Source organism: Amphiura filiformis, chromosome 2 (genome assembly GCF_039555335.1).
Source record: "Amphiura filiformis chromosome 2, Afil_fr2py, whole genome shotgun sequence".
NCBI classification, from domain to species: Eukaryota; Metazoa; Echinodermata; class Ophiuroidea; order Amphilepidida; family Amphiuridae; genus Amphiura; species Amphiura filiformis.
The window spans coordinates 97,487,294-97,513,596 of NC_092629.1; the positions used below are offsets into that span (position 1 = coordinate 97,487,294).

A 26,303-nucleotide genomic window follows, 5' to 3' on the forward strand; every position below is an offset into this window, starting at 1 on the left:
TGGCATACAGGGTAAGTTAATGGTGCATAATTATTGTTATGAATTTGGCAGACGGCTGAATCCTGATTCATCTTTTTGATAAATTCATGTTAGGTATGGATTATTATGAATTGTAGAAGAAGGGATCAAGTGCTTAAGCTCTAGATAGTACAAATGTAGCATATTAATTTGTCAACAGTGTTCAGCGTGATATGTAAGCGAAAGAGGGAGGCATACAGGGTTAGCTAACAGTGCAGCGCAGTATTGTACTGTCCACTGTTTTTATATGCTACTCTCTTGCGTGAAAGAGGGAGGCATACAGGGTTAGCTAACAGTGCAGCGCAGTATTGTACTGTCCACTGTTTTTATATGCTACTCTCTTGAGTGAAAGAGGGAGGCATACAGGGTTAGCTAACAGTGCAGCGCAGTATTGTACTGTCCACTGTTTTATATGCTACTCTCTTGCGTGAAAGAGGGAGGCATACAGGGTTAGCTAACAGTGCAGCACAGTATTGTACTGTCCACTGTTTTTATATGCTACTCTCTTGCGTGAAAGAGGGAGGCATACAGGGTTAGCTAACAGTGCAGCACAGTATTGTACTGTCCACTGTTTTTATATGCTACTCTCTTGAGTGAAAGAGGGAGGCATACAGGGTTAGCTAACAGTGCAGCGCAGTATCGTACTGTCCACTGTTTTTATATGCTACTCTCTTGCGTGAAAGAGGGAGGCATACAGGGTTAGCTAACAGTGCAGTGCAGTATCGTACTGTCCACTGTTTTTATATGCTACTCTCTTGCGTGAAAGAGGGAGGCATACAGGGTTAGCTAACAGTGCAGCGCAGTATTGTACTGTCCACTGTTTTTATATGCTACTCTCTTGCGTGAAAGAGGGAGGCATACAGGGTTAGCTAACAGTGCAGCGCAGTATTGTACTGTCCACTGTTTTTATATGCTACCCTCTTGCGCTAAAGCATTAATCCTTTGTTCACTAATTCAAAAATAAGTCATTCGCAACATAAATTGACCAAAAACCAAAGTCTGCCTAATTCGTAATGATACGATACCAGTACTCCAATTCATGTGTAACATGATTTTAACAGACAAATCTTGAATCGGCATTCTGCAAAAGCTATAACAATAATTATCCAAATATGCAATATGACAATAAAACAAGAGGCAATTGAAATTACACTTGGTATCTAAACCAGTCTTTATTTTCTTACTGCGTGTTTGATACAAAAACCAGAGATGTAACAGGTATTTATCAAGTGATGCGGGGGTGGCAGTTGGCAGGGGCCACAGCCCCCCCCCCTGTCAGTCAGGTATGGAAATGAACCCAATTGGGGGGAAACTTTGGGGATAACCTATTATGGTGGACTAAGCAAGGCAAAATGTTTTGAACAATCAGGGGATCAAGACACCTGCCTCCACTCTTTTGAAAACCTGGTGATGCCACTGTCTGAAAATTGCCAAGCACTTACATGTGGCATCAAATATTTGTGGGAGCTACGGGGTGTCATCCCCTATAAAAATGGGTTTTTTTTTGCTCTTTTTATGCTAAAATATCATTCAATTCCAGAAATGTTAAACAAAAACAAAAATACACACAAAATCTACCCTCCATCCATAGACAGTATCTACAGTACTACTGCTTCCAGTGGCATAGCCAGCACTTTTTCAGATGGGCAAAGACAAGGCAAGCCACTTTTACAACTTTTATGGGGGCAAACTTTGTCGACAATGGCTAGAAATGGGCTAAAAAGGACTAAAACATCTTGCATATCAGGGCGGCCAGTATCGCTCAGGGGTGCAAGACTTCTCAAAGGGGGTCAGCTACCCCCCCACCCCCATCCCTTGTCTATGCCACTGACTGCTTCTAGATTTTGTTTATTATTTTTATTCATTTCAACATCATTATTCAAATCATCGTCACTACCGGTATCTGATAGTAAATAAAACCGGTCATCCAACTGATCTTGGGGACAGCAGTTACTAGTTATATTTTACTATCAGATACCAGTAGTGCTGATTTCGCTGATTTTGCTTCTGAGGACGCCCTCAATATTTTTCAAAATTCAGTTTTTTTACATGTGTAGTGTTGAAGTTAAAACTAATTCATTTTATTTACCACTACGCATGAATATCCACTCATAATGTTAACGATGTTTTTGATAAATACTAATAAAGAGCCTGATCCTTGGCTTTTTTTGAGCTGTGTATAATAATTTTGGTATCATTTTAAAGCTTGTTGTCTAGTACATTTATATTAAACTCACAAAATGTCAAAATACGACTTGTTCCTGGTTAGAGCGAGTCAAAAACTTCTTTACAGTGTTGCAAATAGACCCTATGCAATGGTATGACAATTGAAATAGCAGCCATGTTGGAGAAGACAGAGTGACATGTCTCTAGATCGATTCCATTCATGCCTGTTTTATTGGGTTATTCCAGTTGCTTTGGAAGACATGACTTTAATCCTCCACACAGGGGTGGGGGTGTAGATTTCAAATGGAGTCATCCATTCAGGTAAACCCATTTGAAATTCACACTCCATGTGTGGAAGATTTCAATTGTAATAGCCCATTGTATTATCATAGAAAATTTCCCCAAAGTCCCCTTGGAGGTCAGAATTTTTTTACATGGGCCATTCAGGCCTAAAAAACTACCAACAGAAAAAAGAAAAAAAATTATTTGTTCTTTCCATAATTTCCAACACTGCACCTGAAGAGCTCTTGCCGTGGCAGAGAAAATATCTTACCCTTCCCAGAATCCTTTGCAACATGATGCAACACCTTATTTCATTAAATGAAACTCCCATACAGGTTAAATTTGGTTTCATTTTGAAAATATACGGCTAAACATGGGTTGATGGGTCGATATTTTGAATTATCTGGATGTGCTCTGTTCATTTCATCACTTTTGAACCATGCAGCACTACCTATAGCAAATCAGTACAGAAAATTGAAATGGGAGAAATGCATTATGGGAAGTGTAAGATATCTTCTATCTGTTGCCGTGGCATAACACTGAAAATTGACAATTAATCTTGCAGTTTCCAAGATCTAACCTTGTTAGTAATGTATACTTTGATCAGCTGGTAATCGGCGGGCCTTTTAACATCGCAGATTAATATCAAAATATTTTATTTTCAGAATTCTCTTGGTCGGGCTGATGTCAGAAAGGGGAAATAGCCTTGTAAAACCAGTGTGCGCATGCGCAGTTCCCCTTTCTTGAGCTGGTTGCTATGCGCGCACTTGTGCAAAGGGGACAATGTTCCTGGATGTCCGACCGAGTGAATTGTTTTGTGATATCTCACCATAAGCATCTAATTACTTTCTTTTTCAATTTCAATTCAAGAAACTTTCTTGAACACACAAAATATAGACCAGACATCTACTTTTCGGCATAGTGGTAAAAGCCTAATATTTCCCGCCTATTACGAGCTGATCAAACTATACAGTCCTTCATTCCATCAATGCCCGCACATGGAATGCACTGCCGCCTCACATTCCAGGAATTATGAAACAGGCCAGCTTCAAAAACAAGGCTATCTTGGCGCCAACCTGTCAGCTTTATCATTGATTTAAAAAAACAGCTCAGTTTGCTTAAAATACTTGTAGGTTAATGAACGTGTATTACTTGTTGGGAGAGAAATTAAAATCATGCATGCGCGTTGATGTTGATGCATCTAATGCACAAGCCCCGAAGTGGGGAGTGCATTAAATGAATCAACATCAGCGCAAGTACATTATTTTGTCTAATTTCTTGAGCAACAAGTAATACACGTTCATTAACCTATTTCATACACGAGAAGAAAAAACAAACCCTATTTTTGCTATTTTTATAACAAAATTATTACTAAAAGTGTTAGAAAATAATAAGCAAATATAACTGCACCAACCTGCAAGAAAAATTATAGAGACAATCAATGTATGGTTTGGATTTTTCTAATGCTTGCCCTGACTGGTTCTTGTTATGTAAGAGTGTATGAAAGAACATTCATACGCTGACCCTGATGATGTATAACTTTGATGACGTAAGCACGAAAATCCTCTCATCAGTCGCATGAATACCGAGAATGTCTTCCGTAGAGTTAAACTTATCAACTGTTGTTTAGCGATGGCGCCAACCACACGTCCACTTTTGCGATTCCTCAAAGAGTTCTCTGTCGGTGTTGGTTGCCGATAGAAATACAAATGCCGTACGCAGTCGCATATTACTACGTACGATGCGTTTGGTGGACATGCTGTGAATTTGCGTTCTTGCTTGGAGGCTTGCACGTAACCAAGGGCGTTGAACGTGTTTATGTGTTGCCAAGGTTGCGGGATGTCATCAGTTGGTTGTTGTGGTTGCCATATAAGGCCGTCGACGTCATGGCGTAGACATATGCATGGTGGTAAGGAGGGGTCGAGTTGTGCTGTAAAAAGGCACTGGTAACTGCCAATGTGTACCTGTATACAATCAGAAAACACCCAAATGTATTAGGAATACACCCAAATGTATTAGGAATACCCCAATGTATTAGGGGTGGTTTGTTCCTGACCCAGGGACTACTTTTAACTTAGCACCCCCCAAAAAAATCTAAATCTCGCAAAGATTTTAAAATTTAATTTGCAATACCATTTTTCCCCTCTCTTTTTATAATGAGATATTTTCACTAATTTAAAGTGCTTATCACATAATTCTACCAACAAATGCTTCTTAAACATATTTTTATTGACATTGTTGTGTATTTTTCTTTAAAAAAATTCAATTGGTCAATTTCTCCAAGACAAATGTGCACTGCCAGTGTTCGAATTTAGGAAAAATAAATGGTTGTCCCACGGACAACCAGATTATAATTTCTGGTTGTCCGTCTAAGTTTTTGGTTGTCCGTAGGCCTACAAATGTGAATTTTGGCTAGATTTATGGTTGTCCGATGCACAACCGAATCAGTATTTTTGGTTGTCCGGCGACTTTTTTAGTTGTCCCGGGCAACCGGACAACCAAAATTTCGAACACTGTGCACTGCAAAACAAACACGCAAGGCAGTTTTTGAAACATACTAATTATTTTTTGCCTTAAAGGGTTAACAGCACATCTGGATTTATTCATAAAAGCGTTACACAAGCTCAGCATTTTATGGCATAACATAATCTATGATAATAAAAGTATCCAACTCGCCAAGGTCCTGGTCATCTAAAAGAACATAGTGATATGTAAGGACAAGGTTACCTGCCCAAATCCTAGTATAAACATTTAGTAATTGTTGGTATTTAGTTCCTACACAAACCTGCCAGTTGACCAGGCCAATGCTTTTGGACCTTTAACTAACATACCTCTAAATACCCCCAAAATGTCTTGGGAATACACCCAAATGTATTAGGAATACACCCAAGGTGACATACCTCATTCAAGATGGTGTGATTTTCAGCATCATATCTAACCAGTGATGTTTTTTCATCTGTACACATATCACATTCATCTAAATACACCCAAACGTCTTGAGAATACACCCAAATGTCTTAGGAATACACCCAAGTGTCTTAAGAATACACCCAAATATATTAGGAATACACCCAAATGTATTAGGAATACGCCCTAATGTCTTGGGAATAAACCCAAGGTGACATACCTCATTCAAGACAGCGTGATTTTCAGCATCATATCTGACCAGTGATGTATTTTCCTCTGTACACATATCACATTCTTCTAAATCATTTGCACCAATACCTGTTCCTCCAGACGACGGGTTTGGATCCGCATCCTAAAATGAACAACAATAATAATAACAAGGGATTTATAGAGCGCTCATTTCAAAAGTCTCTGAGTGCTGTACATAAAAAGAAAGAACCATGAAAAATAATGCATACAAAAGTGTGTCTGATAAGTCTGCTGTAGTAAGATGTTCAAGTTGCTCATGTATGCGGCTGGCTAGGTCTGGATCTACAATATACTGCCCTCTATGGTCGCCTATGACCAGGTCTGCCCACATTAGCCCTTACCCCACAAACAAACAAATAAACAAACAAACAAATTCACATACATACCAAGTCTGCTGTAGTAAGATGTTCAAGTTTCTCATGTATGCGGCTGGCCTGGTCTGGGTCTACAATATACTGCTCTCTATGGTCGCCTATGACCAGGTCTGCCCACATTAGCCCTTACCCCACAAACAAACAAATAAACAAACAAACAAATACACATACATACCAATTCTGCTGTAGTAAGATGTTCAAGTTTCTCATGTATGCGGCTGGCTAGGTCTGGGTCTACAATATACTGCCCTCTGTGGTCACCTATGACCAGGTCTGCCCACATTGGTCCTTCTTCTCGTTTAGTTAACATCACCTCCAACCTTTGAAAAGAAAGCAAACATAATGGCACTTTTTAGGTTAAAATGGCAAAATATCAGGTTAATTTGGTCAGAAACACACGCAAAAAAACTTAAATATCAGTGCGGTCACCACCCACACATGGGGAGCAAGACTTTTCACAGGGGGGCAAGGGGTAAGTTTCCCCCCTGTGAAAAGTCTTGGCTACACCACCGGCTACACCACTGTTAGCAAGGAATTTTAACCGAGTGTTTTATTTAAAAAGTCCCCCATAAATGTGTGCCAAAAATCACTTGCCCCTTCCCATTCTTTACTTGCCAAAAAATTCTGTAAAATGACAAAAATGTAGATTACATGTTGTTGTACCAAGTTGATGAAATATCTCCAAAATGGGCTATTGCACATGAAATCCAAACACCCCCGATGGAAGACATGGCCGTAATCTTCCACACAAGGAGTGTGAGTGCACACAAGGAGGAGTGTTTCAAATGAGGCTACCTGAATGAGTGACTGCATTTGATATTTACACCTTCAGTGTGGGAGATTAAGGTAATGTCTTAGGGGGTTAAGGATTTCAACTGGAATAGCCCTTCACTTACTTTCTTTTATTAAACGTCCACGTGCAAAGTGGAGGATCAACGCTCCTATGCAAAGCGCCCTCAAGTAGCATAACCTTGTCTTTAATACCCAGCTCTAGTCTATCGGCGGTGACATTGAAGTGAATTTCTTGTCTGTTGACGGTTTCTGGTAAAATGAAAGTGACGATGATGTCCTCTTCAGTCTGTGTCCATGTATATAGAGTTTTATCTGTAGAAGAAATGAATAACCAAATTATTTGGTGTTGAATTTGGGTGTATTTGGGAGGCATTTGGGTGTATTTGGGAGACATTTGGGTGGATCTCTTGTCTGTTGACAGTTTCTGGTAAGATGAATGTAATGGTGAGATCCTCTTCAGTCTGTGTCCATGTATATAGAGTTTTATCTGCAGAAGAAATGAATGTCCTCATTACTTGGTATTCCCCAAGGGTCAATCCTTGGGCCATTGTTGCATTTGGGTGTTATATAACTGCCCTGTTCATCAGAATTCTATGATCATGATGATATCTAAGCCTCAGGATATGTGAAATCCAAGTCAAAGAAATCTACCTTTTCCATACACATCCAGAGAAGATATTTTACCCTTCCCAGAATCCTTTGCAGCTAGGTTCCCTTTGTTTTCATGTTGATAACAGACTGGCTAAATATAGGTCAATAATCAAGAAGAAATAAACATACTTTACAAGATCTGGATGTGCTCTGTTACTTGAGGTCCCTTTTGTCACTATCAACCCACGTTGCACTGGACAGCAAATGAGTACAGAAAATTGAAATGGAAGAAATGCATTATGGGAAATGTAAGATATCTTCTTTGATACACACCTTTCGTTTGTTCATTTTGTTCTTCTTCCTTCTTCTTCTTTGCAATTTCTTTTGCCGAATCCTTCACTAACTCAAAGTTGGCTGGGCTTGCAATGAACACACACTGGCCAGACTCATCGATAGCGGCGTATGTGGGCGCTGTTTTTCCTTTGAACTGGCGAGAACGAGTCAACTTGAACTCAGCAGAATCTGGTGAAAACAGAAACATTTGGGTGTATTCCTAATACATTTGGGTGTATTTCTACAACATTTGGGTGTAATTTTGAGCTTTTTGCCTAAGTACTAAGACCCTACATATATATTTAAAGATTTAGAATCAGGCAATATCATTTGGCCATTCCAGTTGAAATCCATACACCCCCTACAAGATATTTTTATTTTCCCATAATTCACATGAAATCACACAAGCATAAATTTTTAAAAACAAATAAACAAAGGTCAAACAAACAAATTATGGAGGGGATGACCAGAAGGCCAGTCACCCCTTTAACAAAGAAATGTTACCATCAAAAAAAGTAAAAACAAAACAAAGCATAACAAACAAACGAGAAACACAATGCTCAAGAATCTCCCTATGGAAGACATGGCCTTAATCTTTAATCTTATGTGAATTTCAAATGGAGCTGCCCATTCATGGTCGTCTGCTTCAAAATGGGTTATTCCAGTTGAAATCTATACAACCCTATAGAGGCTCTGCATGAAATTATTGATCGGCTCCAAACAAAGAATTTGAACCGGTATCCTTCACCGTAGTTATGGCGGAGTACAGGCCATTCAATCAAATGTTGTCATCAACCTATTTGATCGTAGTGCAGGGTTATGTGTGTGAGACGAACTGTCACGGTAGATTGCAATCATGCTTTTGTTGAATGCATTTGAGTAGTCTGCCATATTTTCGGATGATACGTCACATGCATTGCCTCTATGACATGAATACGGTATCTCACACAGGGAGTGTGAATTTCAAATGGGGCCACCCATTCAGTGTTGTCTGCTCCAAAATGGGTTATTCCAGTTGAATCCATACATTCCTGAGGAAGACATGACCTCATATTCCACACAGGATTTCAAATGGAGTCATCCATTCAGGTAGACTATGCCATAGTCGATTTTTGATAAATAAAAATATGTTATTTAATCATTATGAACGCATTCAGTTGATCTCGAAATTATACTGATATTATTTTATTACATCAAAATACTAGTAAATGGTTATGAAAAGGTTTAGGCCTATATAATTATATTAGTGACAGTAACAGTAAAGTATATAGTAGGCTTATTGAATGCAACATATTATGATGGCACTTTAAAGGTGAACCTCATTGAAAATAAAGTTATATATCAATGGAAAGCTTATGATGCCAGGAAGCAGAAAAGAATATTTTTTATTTGCCTAATGCACCAGGATAGACATAATCTCCATGCAAAGATTGGATATTGGCACCCCCCCTAAATTACAAAACGAAATCGTTCAAATTGGGCGCTTTCGATGATGACGCCAACACGGGACACACAGTTACTTCCGGGTTTGATTGTAAACACAATGTCCATGCATTACTGTGGCATGCATCGGGCCAATGCACGAACTCAGTCATTGCCAACTTACTTTACATGAAAAATATCTTCAATAAAATAAGAATAACATGAAGGAAACATCATGATCAAATCAAGAATGAAGTTCCTGAATAAAGTGTGTGATTAAAAATGGGAAAAGTGCTGGCCGGGGTAATTTGGGATAGGCCAAGCCATCCACGATATGCAGGGAATATTACAGTAAAGCACGAAGAGCGAAGATTCACCGAAGAACCGTAATGAAAACAGATTGCAAAAAATAACTGCTAGTGCTACCAGTTCAGATCGTCACACCAAGTTGAGATGAACTTATCACAATGAGAAAATGAAGGAATAGAATAAAGTACATGTACGGGATTTTTTAATTATTTCTTAACTTTACAACCAGTCATGTATGATAGCCGAACTCGTAAATACATACGGGGCGGGGTGAACTCACTCAGTCGCCGAGTGTTCCGTATCCGCGACTGTACGTACTGTACTTGCAGACAAAATGACCGATTTGATATTCACATTCTGATATTTCCAACTTATTGCTACTTCATCAGCAAAATTTATTCCTGTAGATGTTCCAAATATGAGGGAACGATTGATCAAATCTGCTGAAACACGGCGCAACTTGAACTTGTGCTACCGGAGAGACGGTTTAGTCGCTGTGTTTGCCCACCTTGATCGTGCGCTGCTGCCTGTAATTTCTTCAGCATAAAAGCAGCAATTTACGCATCGTGTTCGGTAATCCATAAAACATGAATGTTTCACTTTTTCAGTACACTGATGGTAGTATCATTAAAAGAATCGTGACACAAGTGACAATATTTTAATTTTATTCAGATTTCAGAATTCCATCAAATAACGGTCTACTAAGCCTATATTGTATTTATTTTATAATAAAGTATGTGTTTCTATCAATCGTGATTGTGTGGAAAGAATGTACCGGAGAATGTATTACTGCAATGCGCTATAATATGAAAACCTTTATGGGCTGGATTTGATGAAATCGGCGTTTTTTTTAATTAATTTTTTGATTACTACAAGACAATATTTTTAAAAATCAGATATTTTTAAATGAATCAAGAATAGGGAATGTCACAAACAAATTATTTAATTTGTTATTCGATCATGTTTATTCAGTCCATGACATGAACGGTATACGGTAGCAGCAATCATTTGCGCATGGAATTGATCCCAGCGCGAAATTCAAACTCAATGACCCAGTTATACCCAGCCAGTTATGACTGATTTTGTCAAAAATTTACGGGACATTTTCGTGTTGACAATAATTCTATTATTTCTAATATATATATAGAAGGAATCAGCAACTTGAAGATTCTTCTCATTTCAAGCTTTATTGTGAAAATCAGACTTGCCGGGCAGCTTGCAAAGTACAGGAAGCAAGTCTTGTTTACATGTTTCCGAGTAGGATCACGTGATCACGAACCCTGAGCTTACGCCACGAGCATTCTCAAGGTCAAAGACGATTGATTTGGGTGCTTTTTGGCGCCTTAAAAAGACCAAAAATTCATTCATTTTTTAATTTGTCAGCTTTATTGGTCATCAAAAAATCGGAAAAAATTATTTTTAATATCCTGATATCATAAGCTTTCCATTGATATATAACTTTATTTTCAATGAGGTTCACCTTTAATACTGAACACGGAGGCTGCTCAACCAGTGCTCGATGTTCTACAAGATCCATTTTAGCCTGGTGAACATAGCATTCCCATCTTGTGTCATACCAGCCACCCGACAAGGAAGAGCAAACAACATCTTGAGCTATCATAACATCCAATCTCGTGTGAACACCTACAAGTATTCGTTCTTTGTCCGAACCATACCCATCTGGGAACGTCTACCAACCACAGTGGTTCAAGCATCTTCTATCAGACAGTTTTAGACGCTGGCCCTTCCAGTGCTGAGGACGATGCAACCGCACTCACAAATCTTGTACGTACAAGACGCGCTCATGCACCTAGTACACAAAGCGCCGCATAGTTGTGTACAATGTAGTTATTAATGGTAATGCCACATGCCCGGAGGATTTAAACCATAACGAGATCTGGGCGACCAATCACAAGCCATATCCATTTAAAGATGCATTACATCATGGCTAATTTTAGTGGGCCAGAAATCCGACAATCTCATCCATAGACAACCGTGTTAAACTTGTTAACCGCAATCCAAAGTAAGTAGTCCACTTGGGAAGCCAACAAACAGAGGTGATTAAAAAGATCAGATGTGAAAATCTATCAATTGTGCACAAATTAATTAAATCAGAGTTTTAAGAGTATGCATATAAATGGGCAAGTGGACTATGGAGAAGTCTACCATTCAGGTAACTTATTTTGGAGCAGACAACCCTAAATGTGTGCCTCCATTTGAAATTTGTATAGGGGATGTATGGATTTCAACTGGAAAAGCCCATTTGGCATGTCCATGGATCATTGTCATTTCGCTTCTTTTGACATATGCTCCATTGAACCTCTCAAAAAACAATAATATTTAACAAAGGTGTTGTATTATGCCCTAAAAATGTTTGATTGCCCTTTTCCAACCGACCCAAAAAATATTTAAAAAATCAGTCGGTTTTTTTTAAAAGTGGAAATGTAGCTTTTTAAACATTTTGATGCAGTTCTCAGCCCTACATGTAAATATTGGTAAAATTTAGAGGTGTAGACCCAATCTATTCACCTATAGACGTCAATGGCTGATTCACCGCCGTACATGGGAAAATTGAGAGCTGGATGTATACCGGGTAATTCCCTACCAGGATATATTGTAAAATGTTAAAGGCCGCCGAGCTATTTTTTAATATGCTTTACTCTGCAATATAAATTCCACCAAGCTCTGCTATAAAGTATCCGAACAAAAGTTGGAACAATTTTTACAAGTTCAGCATGTTCCAGTGGTATTTTAGTATTCTTTGGGAATCTTAAAAAAAAAATCTGACCTACCAACCTGAATAAATTTTACATTTGAGTGTATTTCTGAGACATAAGGCGACAAAAAAAGAAGACCCTGTTCTACGGGCCCGACGGACCCAGAGTTTGAACAAATTGGGAAAAAAATTTCCTGTACAAATGAATGGCGACCCAAATTTCGGAAATTTCAGGATCAAATTTTTTTTTTGAATTTTCGCAAATTGCTAATTATTTACAGATTTTGGTGATTTTTGGGTCATTTCAAAAAAAAAAAAAAAAAAAGGCTGACCCTACTTGAAAGGTCGCCTTAGAACAGTGTTTCTTTTTTTCGTCGCCTAAGGGTGCATTTCCGAAACATTTGGGTGCATATCTGAGACATTTGGGTGTATTCCTAATACAGTTGTATTACAGGTGTAAATAGATTTTACCTGATTTCTTTGAGATGCTAAACCACTCCAAGATCACTTCATAAGTCACCTGCGATGATGACGACTTCTTTGCATCCTGCGATGACGACTTCTTTGTATCCGTCTTACTGCTATCTGTTGTCATCTCTTCCTCCGCCTCCCTTCCTTTCTTTTCCTTCATATCAGTACTATCATCTGTTTTCATCCCTTCTTCCTCCTCTCTTGTTCCTTCATCTATTTTCTTCCCTTTCTCCTCAATATGTAGGACCAGACAATGCACAACACGAGATGAGTCACTGACGTTTGATGTGGAATGTAAAATGGTGAACGGTTTGCTGTCACTGGAGAGTTCTTGATGGAACAACACCTGTAGCATGGATTTGGGTGTATTTGAGACAAAAAGGAATTTTGGGTGTATTTCTGACACATTTGGGTGTATTTCTGGCAATTGTTGTGGAATGTAAAATGGTGAATGGTTTACTGTCACTGGAGAGGTCTTGATGGAACAACACCTGTGGCATGAATTTGGGTGTATTTGAGACATTAAGAGGTGTACAGTATTACTAGCACATTTTGGGTGTATTTCTGACACATTCGGGTGTATTTCTGGCATTTGTTGTGGAATGTAAAATGGTGAACAGTTTACTGTCACTGGAGAGCTCTTGATGGAACAGCACCTGTACCATGGATTTGGGTGTATTTGAGACAAAAGAGATATTACTAGCACATTTTGGGTGTATTTCTGGCACATTAAGGTGTATTTCTGAATTTTGAGACATCTGTGGTATGAACAAGTTCCCTGCTAACAAGCCTGGAAATAAGCAGGCACACAGGAGCCATTTACCCAGTGGTAAGTACATTTGGGTGTATTCCTAACACATTTGGGTGGGTTCCTAACACATTTGGGTGTATTTCTTATACATTTGGGTTTATTCCTAAAACAATAGCGTGTACCCGTACTCCTAATACATTTGGGTGTTTTCACATTACATTTGTGTGTATTCCAAATACATTTGGGTGGATTCCTAATACATTTGGGTGTATTCCTAATACATTTGGGTGTATTCCTAATACACTTGGGTGTATTCCTAATACATTTGGGTGTATTCCTAATACACTTGGGTGTATTCCTAATACATTTGGGTGTATTCCTAATACACTTGGGTGTATTCCTAATACATTTGGGTGTATTCCTAATACATTTGTGTGTATTCCTAATACCTTTGGGTGCATTTTGTCACAATGGCTCATATGTAACGAAAGATGCAGTTTTGAAAGTTGCACTGCGTCCATTCAACTCTTTAAAAAATGCAATTGGCATGACCCCTCCCACACCCACCCACCCCACACTCACCTTCCAATGTACTCCATCCTCTGTGTCTCGTCTGCCGGTATCTAACACATATAATGTCCCAGCTCCGTCAGATAAAACACACAAATCAGCAGAAGGAAAATGCATGGTGACATTATGTCGATGACATTTCTTGATGTCGTTGAATCGTGGAATATTGAACACTTCTCGCGGAAGACTTAGGTCCGACTCCTGCAATTAAAATGTCAAATGATTCTTTTGTTAACTAGTCCTTATTGTAGGCACCGGAGTTTCAAGCGCGATTTAAAACGGCAAAATGCACTGGTCACTTTTCAAAATGCGCGAAAATGCGCCAAAAAATAGGTCAAAATGCGCTAAAATGCGCGATCGCCTGTTTTCAATGCAAAACACGAAAAAAACATCGGTAAAACAATGGCATGTCAATCAATTACTTAACGACTTCCGTTCATTTCAGTTTCTGGAAAAATAAAAATAAAGATGGCGACCATCACAAATCGTCGATCGAAATGTCGAAAGCAAGGGCAAATTTCCCCACATTATGCTTGGTTTAATGATCGTTATTTGTATTTTGATGTACATAAGTGAAGTTAGGACCAATATTGCGTGAATTTTGTTGTAAATGCTGCCGATTTGGGGCATAAAATCGTAAGTTTTAACTTTAAGCTTATCGATGGGTCAAAATCGTGAACATTCTCGATGGAATCCAAAATGCGCTTTGGACACCCAAATGCGCGCTTTTGCGCGAACTGCGCGAAACTCCGGTGCCTACCTTATTGTTACGATTTGGGTACCATAGTTTATCTTTAGAAAAAATTAATTTTGTATAATTTCAGAGACATTTGAGTGTATTTCTAGACATTTGGGTGTATTTCTAGACATTTGGGTGTATTTCTAGACATTTGGGTGTATTTCTAAACATTTGGGTGTATTTCTAGACATTTGGGTGTATTTCTAGACATTTGGGTGAATTTCTAAACATTTGGGTGTATTTCTAGACATTTGGGTGTATTTCTAGATGTATTTGGGTGTATATCTAAACATTTGGGTTAATTTCTGAGACATTTGGGTGTATTTCTGAGACATTTGGGTGTATTTCTGAGACATTTGGGCGTGTTTCTAGACATTTGGGTGTATTACAACTGGATGTATAATTTCTGAGATATTTGGGTGTGTTCCTAATACAATTGGTTGTATTTGTGAGATATTTGGGTGTATTCCAAATACAACTGCAAACCTGCTAACCTACCAAAATCTGAAAGAGGGACATTGAGGCCAAACCTTGTACATGTACTCAAACCATGTACCAACAAATTCAAAGACTTGCGGTGTACAATACTTTCACAATTCAGGGAAGGTATTGCTGGTCTGAATTTATATATTAGACTTTATTTCAACACGGAAAGCCCAATTCAACCAAAGTTGTTCTTCCTTGGGGCCGTGCATAAACAAACATACATGTACAAAATAACAAACAATTACAAAAGCTTATTATCTAGGCTTAAACATATTACAATCACAAAATTATTAATTGTCAAAAGCCATTATGATACTCTTATGGTTACTACCATGCTTACAGGCATGTCATTATGTTTTTTTTAGATTATTTTTAATAGTATATAATGTTGGAGAATTTTGGATTTTATTTTCTAGTTCATTCCAGCTTACAGCACCTCTATAAGACAGACTGCGCTTTTTGTACTCTGTTCTTGGCAGGGGTATAGTTACATTACTTTGGCTTTGACGGAAATTATAACTGTTGTTTACATGACTGAAAATATGACCCAAATAAGGAGGTGCAAGATGATTTAAGATTTTGTAGGTTAAAATTAAACAATTTGAGTTTTGTCTGTCAATTAAAGGTTTCCAGTTAAGTTCAGCACGAACATCTCTGCTAGGTGTGTCCCATTTTGCACCACAGCAGACGATGGTGGACTACATTATTCACTGTGGCAACAGCCAATATCGTAAACAAAACAGACAATATGACGGCAACACTGCCTGGACATTGGACGCCCGTGCTGAGTTGTGTTTTTAGCTCTATTGGCCCCGTTACAGAAAAAAAATGCACAAAATATATTTCTCAGTGAATGTATAAATTTTCACACAAAAATAAATATTTTTGGATTCAAAATAACTGTGAAGAAAAAAAATTATAGCCGGGAGTGAGCGGGACTCGATCTCGGGACCCTATGCACCGCAGGCGAGACCCGCTACCATTAGACCAAGCGAACCGTGATACACAATGGGGAAATTTTAGGTATATATCATAAACATACCGTGCGTTATTCATACAAAACATTCAAAAAACAGTACTTACAATGAGGTTCACTGGCGAACCTCAACGGATTTAGACTGATAAAATAGTGCTTAAAGGTGAACCTCATTGAAAATAAAGTTATATATCAATGGAAAGCTTATGATGTCAGGAAGCAGAAAAGAATATTTTTTATTTGCCTAACGTATTAGGCTAGACAAAATATCCATGCAAAGATTGGATATTGGCACCCCCTAAATTACAAAACGAAATCGTTCAAATTAGGCGCTTTTCGTTGATGACGCCAGCTCGGGACACACAGTTACTTCCGGTTTGATTGTAAACACAATGTCCATGCATTACTGTGGCATGCATCGGGCCAATGTACTAATTAAGTCATTGTCAACTTACTTTACATGAAAAATATCTTCAATAAAATAAGAATAACATGAAGGAAACATCATGATCAAATCAAGAATGAAGTTCCTGAATAAAGTGTGTGGATAAAAATGGAAAAAGTGCTGGCAGGGTGATTTGGGATAGGCCAAGCCATCCACGATATGCATAGGGAATATTACAGTAAAGCACGAAGAGCGAAAATTACCAAGAACCGGAATGAAAACAGATTGCAAAAAATAACTGCTAGTGCTACCAGTTCAGATCGTCACACCAAGTTGAGATAAACTTATCACAATGAGAAAATGAAGGAATAGAATAAGGTACATGTACAGGATTTTTAATTATTTCTTAGCTTTACAACCGGTCATGTATGATAGGCGTAACTCGTAGATACATACGGGATGAACTCAGTGACTCAGTCGCCGAGTGTTCGGTATCCGCGACTGTACTGTACTTGCAGACAAAATGACCGATTTGATATTCACATTCTGATATTTCCAACTTATTGCTACTTCATCAGCAAAATTTATTCCTGTAAATGTTCCAAATATCAAGGAACGATTGATCAAATCAGCTAATACACAGAGAAGTGCTCCCGGAAGACGAAGGCTAGCGCTGTTTGGGCATATCCGCCTCGCAGACATCAGCTCCTGCAATTTCTTTAGTATTTCGCTACTACCATCATCCATACAATACAACAATTATATGGATGTTTTTCTTTTTCAGTAGGGCTACACCGATTGTGCTATCATCAAGAACTGTGACAGAAATGACAATATTATAATTTAGATTTCAGAATTCCATCAAATAACGGTCTACCAAGCCTAAATTGTATTTATAAAGTATTTGTTTCTTTCAATTGCCAATTCATGGACAGAATATTTTCCGCAATTAATGATATCCGACCGGGGGATGATCACGGCGCTAGATATGAAAACCTTTTTATGAGCTGGATTTAATGAAATCTTTTTTTGATTACTGCAAGACAATATTTTTTAGCAATCAGATATTTTAAAATGAATCAAGAACAGGGAATGTCACTTGATAAGCAAGTATTTAATTTGATGTTTATATTATTATGCCATGACCGGTCACCGGTCGCAGCAAAAGCATTTGCGCATGGAATTGATCACAGCGCCAAATTCAACTCAATAACCCAATTATACCCAGCCAGTTTCGACTGATTTTGTCCAAAATTTACGGAAAATTTATGTGTTGACAATAATTCTATTATTTGCAACTTGAATATTCCTCTAATTTCAAGCTTAATTGCGAAAATGCATACAAAAGCAGACTTGATCAAATCTGCTGCAACACACACCGCACCGCAATTGCTATACCGTAGGACGAACTTGGCGACTCGCTGTGTTTGTGCATATCCACCTTGGTCGGGTAAACGCTATTTCTTCAGCAGCAATTTACGCATCGTGTTCGATATAAATCCATAAAACATGAATGTTTTACTTTTTCAGTACCGTACACTGATTGTACTCTCATTAAAGAATCGTGACACAAGTGACAATATTTTAATTTTATTCAGATTTCAGAATTCCATCTACTAAGCCTCAATTGTACTTATTTTATAATAAAGTATGTTTCTTTCAATCGTGATTGCATGGAAAGAATGTATTTACCGCAATGCGCTAAATATGAAAACCTTTATGGGCTGGATTTGATGAAATCTGCGTTTTTTTTAATTAATTTTTTGATTACTGCAAGACGATATTTTTAAATATCAGATATTTTCAAATGAATCAAGAATAGAAATGTCACAAACAAGTATGTAATTTGTTTTTCGATCATGTTTATTCAGTCCATGACATGAGCGGTAGCAGCAAGTTTGCGCATGGAATTGATCCCAGCGCCAAATTCAAACTCAATTACCCAATTATACCCAGCGAGTTATGACTGATTTTGTCAAAATTTACGGAAAATTTATGTGCTGACAATAATTCTATTATTTCTAATATATATAGAAGGAACCAGCAACTTGAAGATTCCTCTAATTTCAAGCTTTATTGTGAAAATCAGACTTGCCGGGCAGCTTGCAAAGTACAGGAAGCAAGTCTTGTTTACATGTTTCCGAGTAGGATCACGTGATCAAGAACCCTGAGCTTACGTCCACGAGCATTCTCAAGGTCATAGACGATTGATTTGGGTGATTTTTGGGCGCCTAAAAAAAAAAAAATTCATTCATTTTTTTAATTTTTCAGCTTTAATGGCCATCAAAAAAATCGGAAAAAATAATTTTTAGTATCCTGACATCATAAGCTTTCCATTGATATATAACTTTATTTTCAATGAGGTTCACCTTTAATAACATACGTACAGTTTTGGAATAATTTGAGACATTTTTGTGTTTACGTGTAAAACCAATGACAACGTCAAAATTCAGCCAATCTTGGCCGGCCCCCCCTGCACCACAGATAGTTCTTGCAGCCCTGTTTTGAATAACTTGAAGTTTCTTTGAAACAGTAACACCACAATTTCCCCATACAACATTACAATAATCTAAGTGTGGCAGAACAATAGCATTATACACAGTACATAAAATATCCTTAGGGAGACAATTTGCCCTGCATTGTTTTAGCATGAACATACCTTTTAGGCTCTTTTTACGTACATTATTGATTTGCTCATTCAAATGTGTCATCAATAATTACACCCAGATGTTTACATTTATTAACTTTCCTAATAGTTGCATCATTTATGCTGATAGATAATTCTTTAACACTGTTCTTAATTGTATTGAGTCTTTGTCTAGATCCTATTAGCATAAATTCAGTTTTATCAGTATTAAGACTAAGTTTATTACTTTGTAACCAATTATTTATAATTTTAAATCATTATTAATACATTCCATGATATCATTTGGCGAGTTAGAGGCATAGTACAGCACGGTATCATCAGCATACATATTAACTTTACAATGAGAAACACAATTTGGTAAGTCATATATAAATAAGAAAAGTGAGTGGTCCGTCAATTGAGCCCTGGGGCATTCCACAAACAGTTTCTTTAAAGTCTGAAAGTGTCCCATTTACAGATGTACATTGGGTGCGACCCGAAAGATAATTATCACATTAGACTAAAGAGATTCTATAGCAAAATTTTAAAGTAAAATTTGCATTATTTTCTGCTGTTCTTACATTTAAATTTGCCATCACTGAAATTTTGAGAAAGTAGGACTGTCCCTCTTTTTCACTTTGAAACCCCCCAAATGAGGGACAGTTGGCAGGTCTGCAATTGGGTGTATTTTCAAGATATTTGGGTGTATTTCTGTGACATTTGGGTGTATTCTATACTTACTAATATAACCCTCATCAGCATGATACTTCCAGTGTTATCCACATACAATACATTGCTAGGTTGCCACTGGTCTAATGTTAAGTGGTTTGTAATACCGAATGCCTTGACATGCTGAAGAGTGTACTCGTCATCTCTCAGCTTCACGCTGTCAACTCCTGTATCATAATTAAAATATGCAAATAACACTGCTATTCAAAAGTATCTCATTTTGGAAAATGGATCGCATTTTGTAATCATCTCAAATTGAATAGAATCATTGGCGTACGCAGGGGGGGGTGTTACGGGTGTGAAACACCCCCCTTGGATTTGTCCAAAAAATTTAAATGGGGGAGAAAAGGCAAAGAAAGAGAGAGAGCGACAGAGAGAGAGAGATAGAGAGAGGAGAGAGAGAGGGGGGGAGGGGGAGAGAGGGGGAATGGGAAGAGGAGAGGAGGGAGATGAGCAAGACATGGGACATATTATTACAATTATCATAGGCCTATATATTCCATAACTACCCCACCCACACAAATTTATCTCACCCCTAGGCCTATACCCGGTATTGACCGGCAACGTACGTAAATTGTGTCAATACATGTTAACACCCCCCCACATCATTACACCTTTACCCTGGCATTGTACGTACGTAAAGGTTTTAATTGTTAATTGACATGGATAGGGCCTTATGATGTTAAAACCAACACCTCTCCACATCACACCCCGGACCCTACCCGGCAACATACGTAAAGGTTTAAATTGTGCAAATTGAGTTCGGGCCCTTTTTTCTGTTTGAAGCAATGATTTAAATAGTGTAAAAATTATGCACCAAATGGCTTCAATCGGACCTTCATTTTGTAAATTTTTCGAACTTCTGCAGGAGGCAAAACTCTTGTTCACGAAAGGCTTCATGTACCGTTATTTCACCAATTTTCGGCGTTTTCAAACTAAAATTTTACACACTAATCATGCTAATAGTCCCAAAATGATCCACCAAATCGCTTCAATTAGGTCTTTATAGGGGGGGCAAGATTTTTGGCAGGCCAAAAGGGGGGCAAGCATTTTTGGCAGGTCGAAAGGGGGGGTCAAGCGATTTTTGGCAGGTCAAAAGGGGGGCAAGCAATTTTGGCACAGATATTTTGGGCACTGTTTCTATATTACGCCCTAAAAGGCGTGAGAAAACAATGTTACTGAACACGCTCAATTATGCAAAATTTCCTGCTCGCTACGCCGCATTATATGTTAAGACAATTTAAGGTTTTAAATTGGTTCCCCAAAATCTTGCATGTGTAAGGGGGGGGGGAAAGTTTTTGGCACATCAAAAGGGGGGGGCAAAGGTTTTTTGTCAGTCAAAAGGGGGGGCAAAGGTTTTTGGCTCGGCCAAAGGGGGGGGCAAGCGATTTTTGGCAGACCATTTTGAGAATTCACCCCCCAGTACATATAATTATTGCACCACCCCTTAGGTCTTCATTTTCCAAAAGTTTCTAATTCTGAGGGGGGCACATCCCCCTCAGACTCCCCCCTGCGTCACACAGGCGCGACGGGATGACCGCTACGCGGCCATTTCTTTATTTTAGTATTTTTATCATCCCACCCCCCTTTAAAAATTCCTGCATACGCACATGAATAGAATTGAGACACAATTTGAGATTGAGATATAATCCACCCAATTAGTTTTATTGGGTGCTAACTATATGGTTTGTGAAGTATGGTAATGTATGGAACCAAGTACCGGTACCCAGTGTTTTTTGAGCTTTTCTCCCGTTTTAACTTTAAAGTTTGAAGGGGGGGGGGATTGACAAAATCTTTATCAAGTTTGTAGGAAAAAAATAGAGAATGTAATTTTCAATGTTTCAGAAGTGTTAGCCGAGAATGTGATCATAAATTTAATATACACATTCCTACAGAACAGTGGTTTTATTTAACTCTTAAGCACCAACATTGAGTGAAAAATATGTCAGGTGGCAAATAAAAAACAAGTAGGCTAAAAAAAATTTATGCAAAATACTTTGCACAACAACAGTGTAGGCATACATGTACTCATTTTAGGAATATCCAGCAGGATAGTTGGTTTCATTTTGTTTGCTACTACATGTACTAGTATATAAAATTTAAAAAAAATTAAATAAAAAGAGTTTTGTAATGTGGAAATAAATCATCACAGAGAAAACTGAAACAAAACCCTGATAATGTGGGATACATAAATGTGAAGTATCAATAACACATACTGGTATTGACCTTGTCTTCTTGGCAGAGAAACATGTACTAAATTCCCAATGCTACTTTAAAAATTGGAGCAATTAGGAGCTCTGTCAAAATACAATTTTGGTGATCCCCATCCAACTTCTTTGACCATGAGATGACAAGCTTGTTGTACTAAGCACCAATTATTTTGCAGTTCCGCCATTATGCACTATAATGTGGGAGAGCCTCGAACTGGCAGCATACATGAAAGGAAGAATTATGTAACCTTACACAGAACGTTATGACTAGTTCAATTCCCATTCATGTATGCTGCCAGTTCGAGGCTCTCCCGCATATAGTGCATAATGGCGGAACTGCAAGTAGCTTAATTGGGTGATTATATGATTATGGATCTCATATTGGTACTCAAATTCATTCTCAAATTGCATCTCAATTCTATCCAATTTGAGACGATTTTCAAAATGAGATCCATTTTCCAAAATGAGATAGTTCTGTACAACAGTGTACCACATTTTCTCATAAATACCACTTCCGGTGCATGTTCGTAAATTTTGAGCACATTTTAGGATGTAAAAGACCAGACTTGTGACTGTAGTGTTATCGTCGCCATGTTTTGAATTCTTCCTATAAATAGATGCCGTCAGTGTGACATCATCACCGCGACGTGAGTTCATGGTACCCCGTTTTTACGTACGTAATGGCATTCATGGCCCTAGTGAGGAAGGAACAGGGCCATGATGTTTCGGGCTAAATCTTTTTGATGAAAGTTAGACATGTCCACATTGCTTATTATAGAGGGCGACATTCAATCCAAAAAGTTGTGTCCACAGTAGCTCACAGTCAATGGCTTAACTGTGTAATCCCCATAGGGAAATACAAAATTTGAAATTTGGACACCAGAAACTTGACGACGTAGTCTAAAAAGTGCTGGTACTTTATCCTTGATACAGAAGTCAGCATGCAGTGAAAGTTAGATTTCATAAAATAAAATCGCCTTTGTGTAAAATGGATCATCGTGGTAAAAATGATGCATTACATGCTTTTTTTGTACAGTAAGTCAGTGTAAGGCATTGTCAATGATGGGCGCAGAAAAGTGCAGTTTTTTAAAAACAGACATTTGCCCATAACTTCGCTAATTTTTGACGATCACCTTTTTAAACAAAATAATTTCAATGTGAAATATCCTACTTGAAAATTTTGTGAACATGCCTATGAGAGTCAATCTTTGCCAAGATTGAAGATGTAACTTTGCTACGGAAAGTGCTATGAAAAAAAGGTTTTCAGTTTTGGCTTTCTTTACTCAAGGATGATGCAGTTTGATGGCAAATTTGAATTCACCTGCATGATGGAATACCTACAGTGGTTTTCTTCTTCTTCTTCTTCTTCTTCTTTTTGAAGCTCTACAGAAGCTGCTGTCTTTACCCCGGGGGGCCACTGGTCATTGACAAGGGGGTATCATGCGTGGCCATGGAGTTTCAAAAAGCACCCTAAACAAGTATGTGCAACGACTGAAAATACACCCCTAAATAAGTATAACAAGTGTAATATCCTACCCTAAACAAGTACTGGCGTTTTTTTACCCCTTAGCAAGTAAAACATATATTTTCGACACCCTAAGCAAGTAATAGGCCTACTACTTGAAGCTGCATTTTCATTGATTTCTTTAATAGTAACTCAGAATGGCTCTGCTACCAGGGCAGAATATGAGCTATTTTAAAATTACAAAATAAATGTTACATTATTTTAAGCTGATTTATAGTATCAGAGAGCCTAAGTCTAAGAGGGAATTAAATGAAAAGAAAATTTACAAAACTCTAAGAAAAAAACAACAATGAAGAAAAGAAAATAGAGAAAAAGAAGTCAAGAAATGTTTTTATATCATTTTTGTAGGCCCTATTTAAGTTTCGACAATTTATTCTCCATCCTCCAAATATTATTATAGACCTACAAATCATGTTTCAAAGTGAGACAAAAATCATAAAATAGTGGTCAGATTTTTTTAATGACCTAGGCCTTTATAATATTTGCGAAAAGATGAAAAGTGCATAATATTAATAATCTATTTTAAAAGCTTAAAATGACAACAATTAAGGCCTACTTCTGGAAGGAATCGGATGAATAATAGTGGTATTAGGCCTATTTCATAAGTTGAATAAAGTATTAGGATGAAAATAAGTCAGTAAATAGCGACTGAGGTGCATGGTGCACAATCAGTTCAGCCAAGACCTGCAGGATTCGTGTATGACTGCAGAATTTGATACCAATCCAAAAACGTATTTTAATTCTGCACTAGACTCGCCGAGTCTCATGGACGCCGTTCCTATGTCCATCAGACTCGTATTTCCCATTTTGGATGTCAATGGGAAATACACACTTAACGATTTGCTTGGTTAGAAACTTGAAAAAAATCTTTAAAATTTCATCAATGTATATAAAAGTGGTACCAACCGTATTGTGCTTGCTAATTTAAGACTCGGTTGAAACAAAATTGAGGATCGAAAGCATTTTAGTGTCCAAAAGGCAAAATTATCGTCAAAGTTCTGTCGAAATCGGCACCCTTAAGAAGGGTTCAGAATTCGAATCGAACGAAAATATCCGATCTTTGCGATCAAAAACACAAAATTACAACTTTAAACATACTATTGGCAAAAGACATTATTACCAAACAATACAGAATAGAAAATTTGACATCATTTTCTCAAAATATTGAAAAATTTGCTCACTAGACATCGAAAAATCGCAATCCAATTCCCGCTTCAAACGCTGGGAAACTGAAAGTGCGATAATCGTGACTAATTCTGCACCATATCCATCTTACCTTTTAATATTCATTTGATGTTTTCACAATTTATTCAAAAGTTTAAAATTTGTTTTTTAAATAAAATCAAGATCACTTATTGTGACAAAATTCTGACAAAAATATGATGCTTTTGACGATAATAACATGCATGTTTTTATTTATTTATTTTGTGGATAATAGGCTAGGTCACAGTTCAAATCAATCAATCCTCTGCCGTAGATATTTGTGGTTAAATAATTGTATACAACATGAAAATTAGCTTGAAAATCTTTATTTTTATCCATAATACAAGATAGAAAATTCAAATAATAGTAAAAATATTTTAAAATGAAATTAGAAACTTTGGACTTTATAAAGGAGAATTAAAACTCTTAAAATCAGAGTATACACGTGCTGTGCATACGTACAATGTACATTGTACCATAGCATGTACTACATGTGTACATCACCATTGAATGTTGTAGGGTTGTGTAGCATTGAATGGGTTAATGGAAAAATATTAACAGGGCCAGCTGGGCTAAGTCGGCAATCTTTATGGACTTAAAGAAGAGACTAAACAGAGAACTACACAGTCAAGTCTAGGGATAAACATGAACTTGAAGGACATGAAACTTATGAAGGACTGGAGTCTGGACGGACCCTAAATACGTAAATCTGTTGTGAAAAAGATACCCTTTTTCTCTAATTTCCATGTTTTTGACACCCTATTCACGATACGTCGTACAGTGCCTGATCGTGAAAAAGACCCTTTTACGTGATTTTTGGCCACGCATGATACCCCTTAATTTGTCAATGACCAGTGCCCCCCCCTGGGTCTTTACATCCAGGGGAGCACATTCCATTGGGGATGGTGCAGGGATAAAGGGATTTCCTGTTGCAGTCTTTGTTCAATTGCATGATTGATATATTGGGGAATATTATTATTGCTTTTAAAACTTAAGCTTACCTCCAACATTGATATCGTATATTGGTAGAGAATCTAGCGATAGTTTATAGCCGTCAAAATTAGGGTCTAATAATTCCCGATTCACACTGAGAGACTCTGTGCTCGCCATCTGTCAAATCTTTCTGAAACTGTGCACATACAAGCAAATTTCATACGCAAAACAAAACACCCTACTACGTGTTTTTCTACACGTTTTGCATTCGCTTCGCTTTTTTTTTTCACCTTTGACCTTGAGCTTAGTTTATACGCGATCGCTTTTGCAGGAAAAAAGTGAATCGCAAACGTGCTCAGTGTGCAAGGCGACGTTATTTTTGCATATTGAGCATGCGCGCGACTCACTTTTCTGCAAAAGCGATTAGGTATAACATAAAATTAGGCTCAATCTGCAAGAGTGAGATTTCGTCAACACATTGCGCTCATGGAGCCCCTAGTTTTATGAACATTGTACGAGCCTAGCTCGTTCACGTAGCGT

General features: G+C 37.8%; 1 protein-coding gene across 1 annotated transcript; it reads right to left on the reverse strand.

The window, feature by feature from the left end:
* Nucleotides 1-1,542: 1,542 nt before the first annotated feature.
* LOC140146886 (nudC domain-containing protein 1-like) lies at nt 1,543-26,070 on the reverse strand. Its single transcript, XM_072168778.1, is given in 10 exon segments — nt 1,543-4,073; nt 4,076-4,430; nt 5,594-5,725; nt 6,172-6,316; nt 6,893-7,100; nt 7,713-7,901; nt 12,631-12,976; nt 13,964-14,152; nt 19,905-20,059; nt 25,832-26,070. Coding segments are annotated over 10 exon segments (1,923 nt in total). The 5' UTR covers nt 25,941-26,070; the 3' UTR covers nt 1,543-3,978.
* Nucleotides 26,071-26,303: the final 233 nt, after the last annotated feature.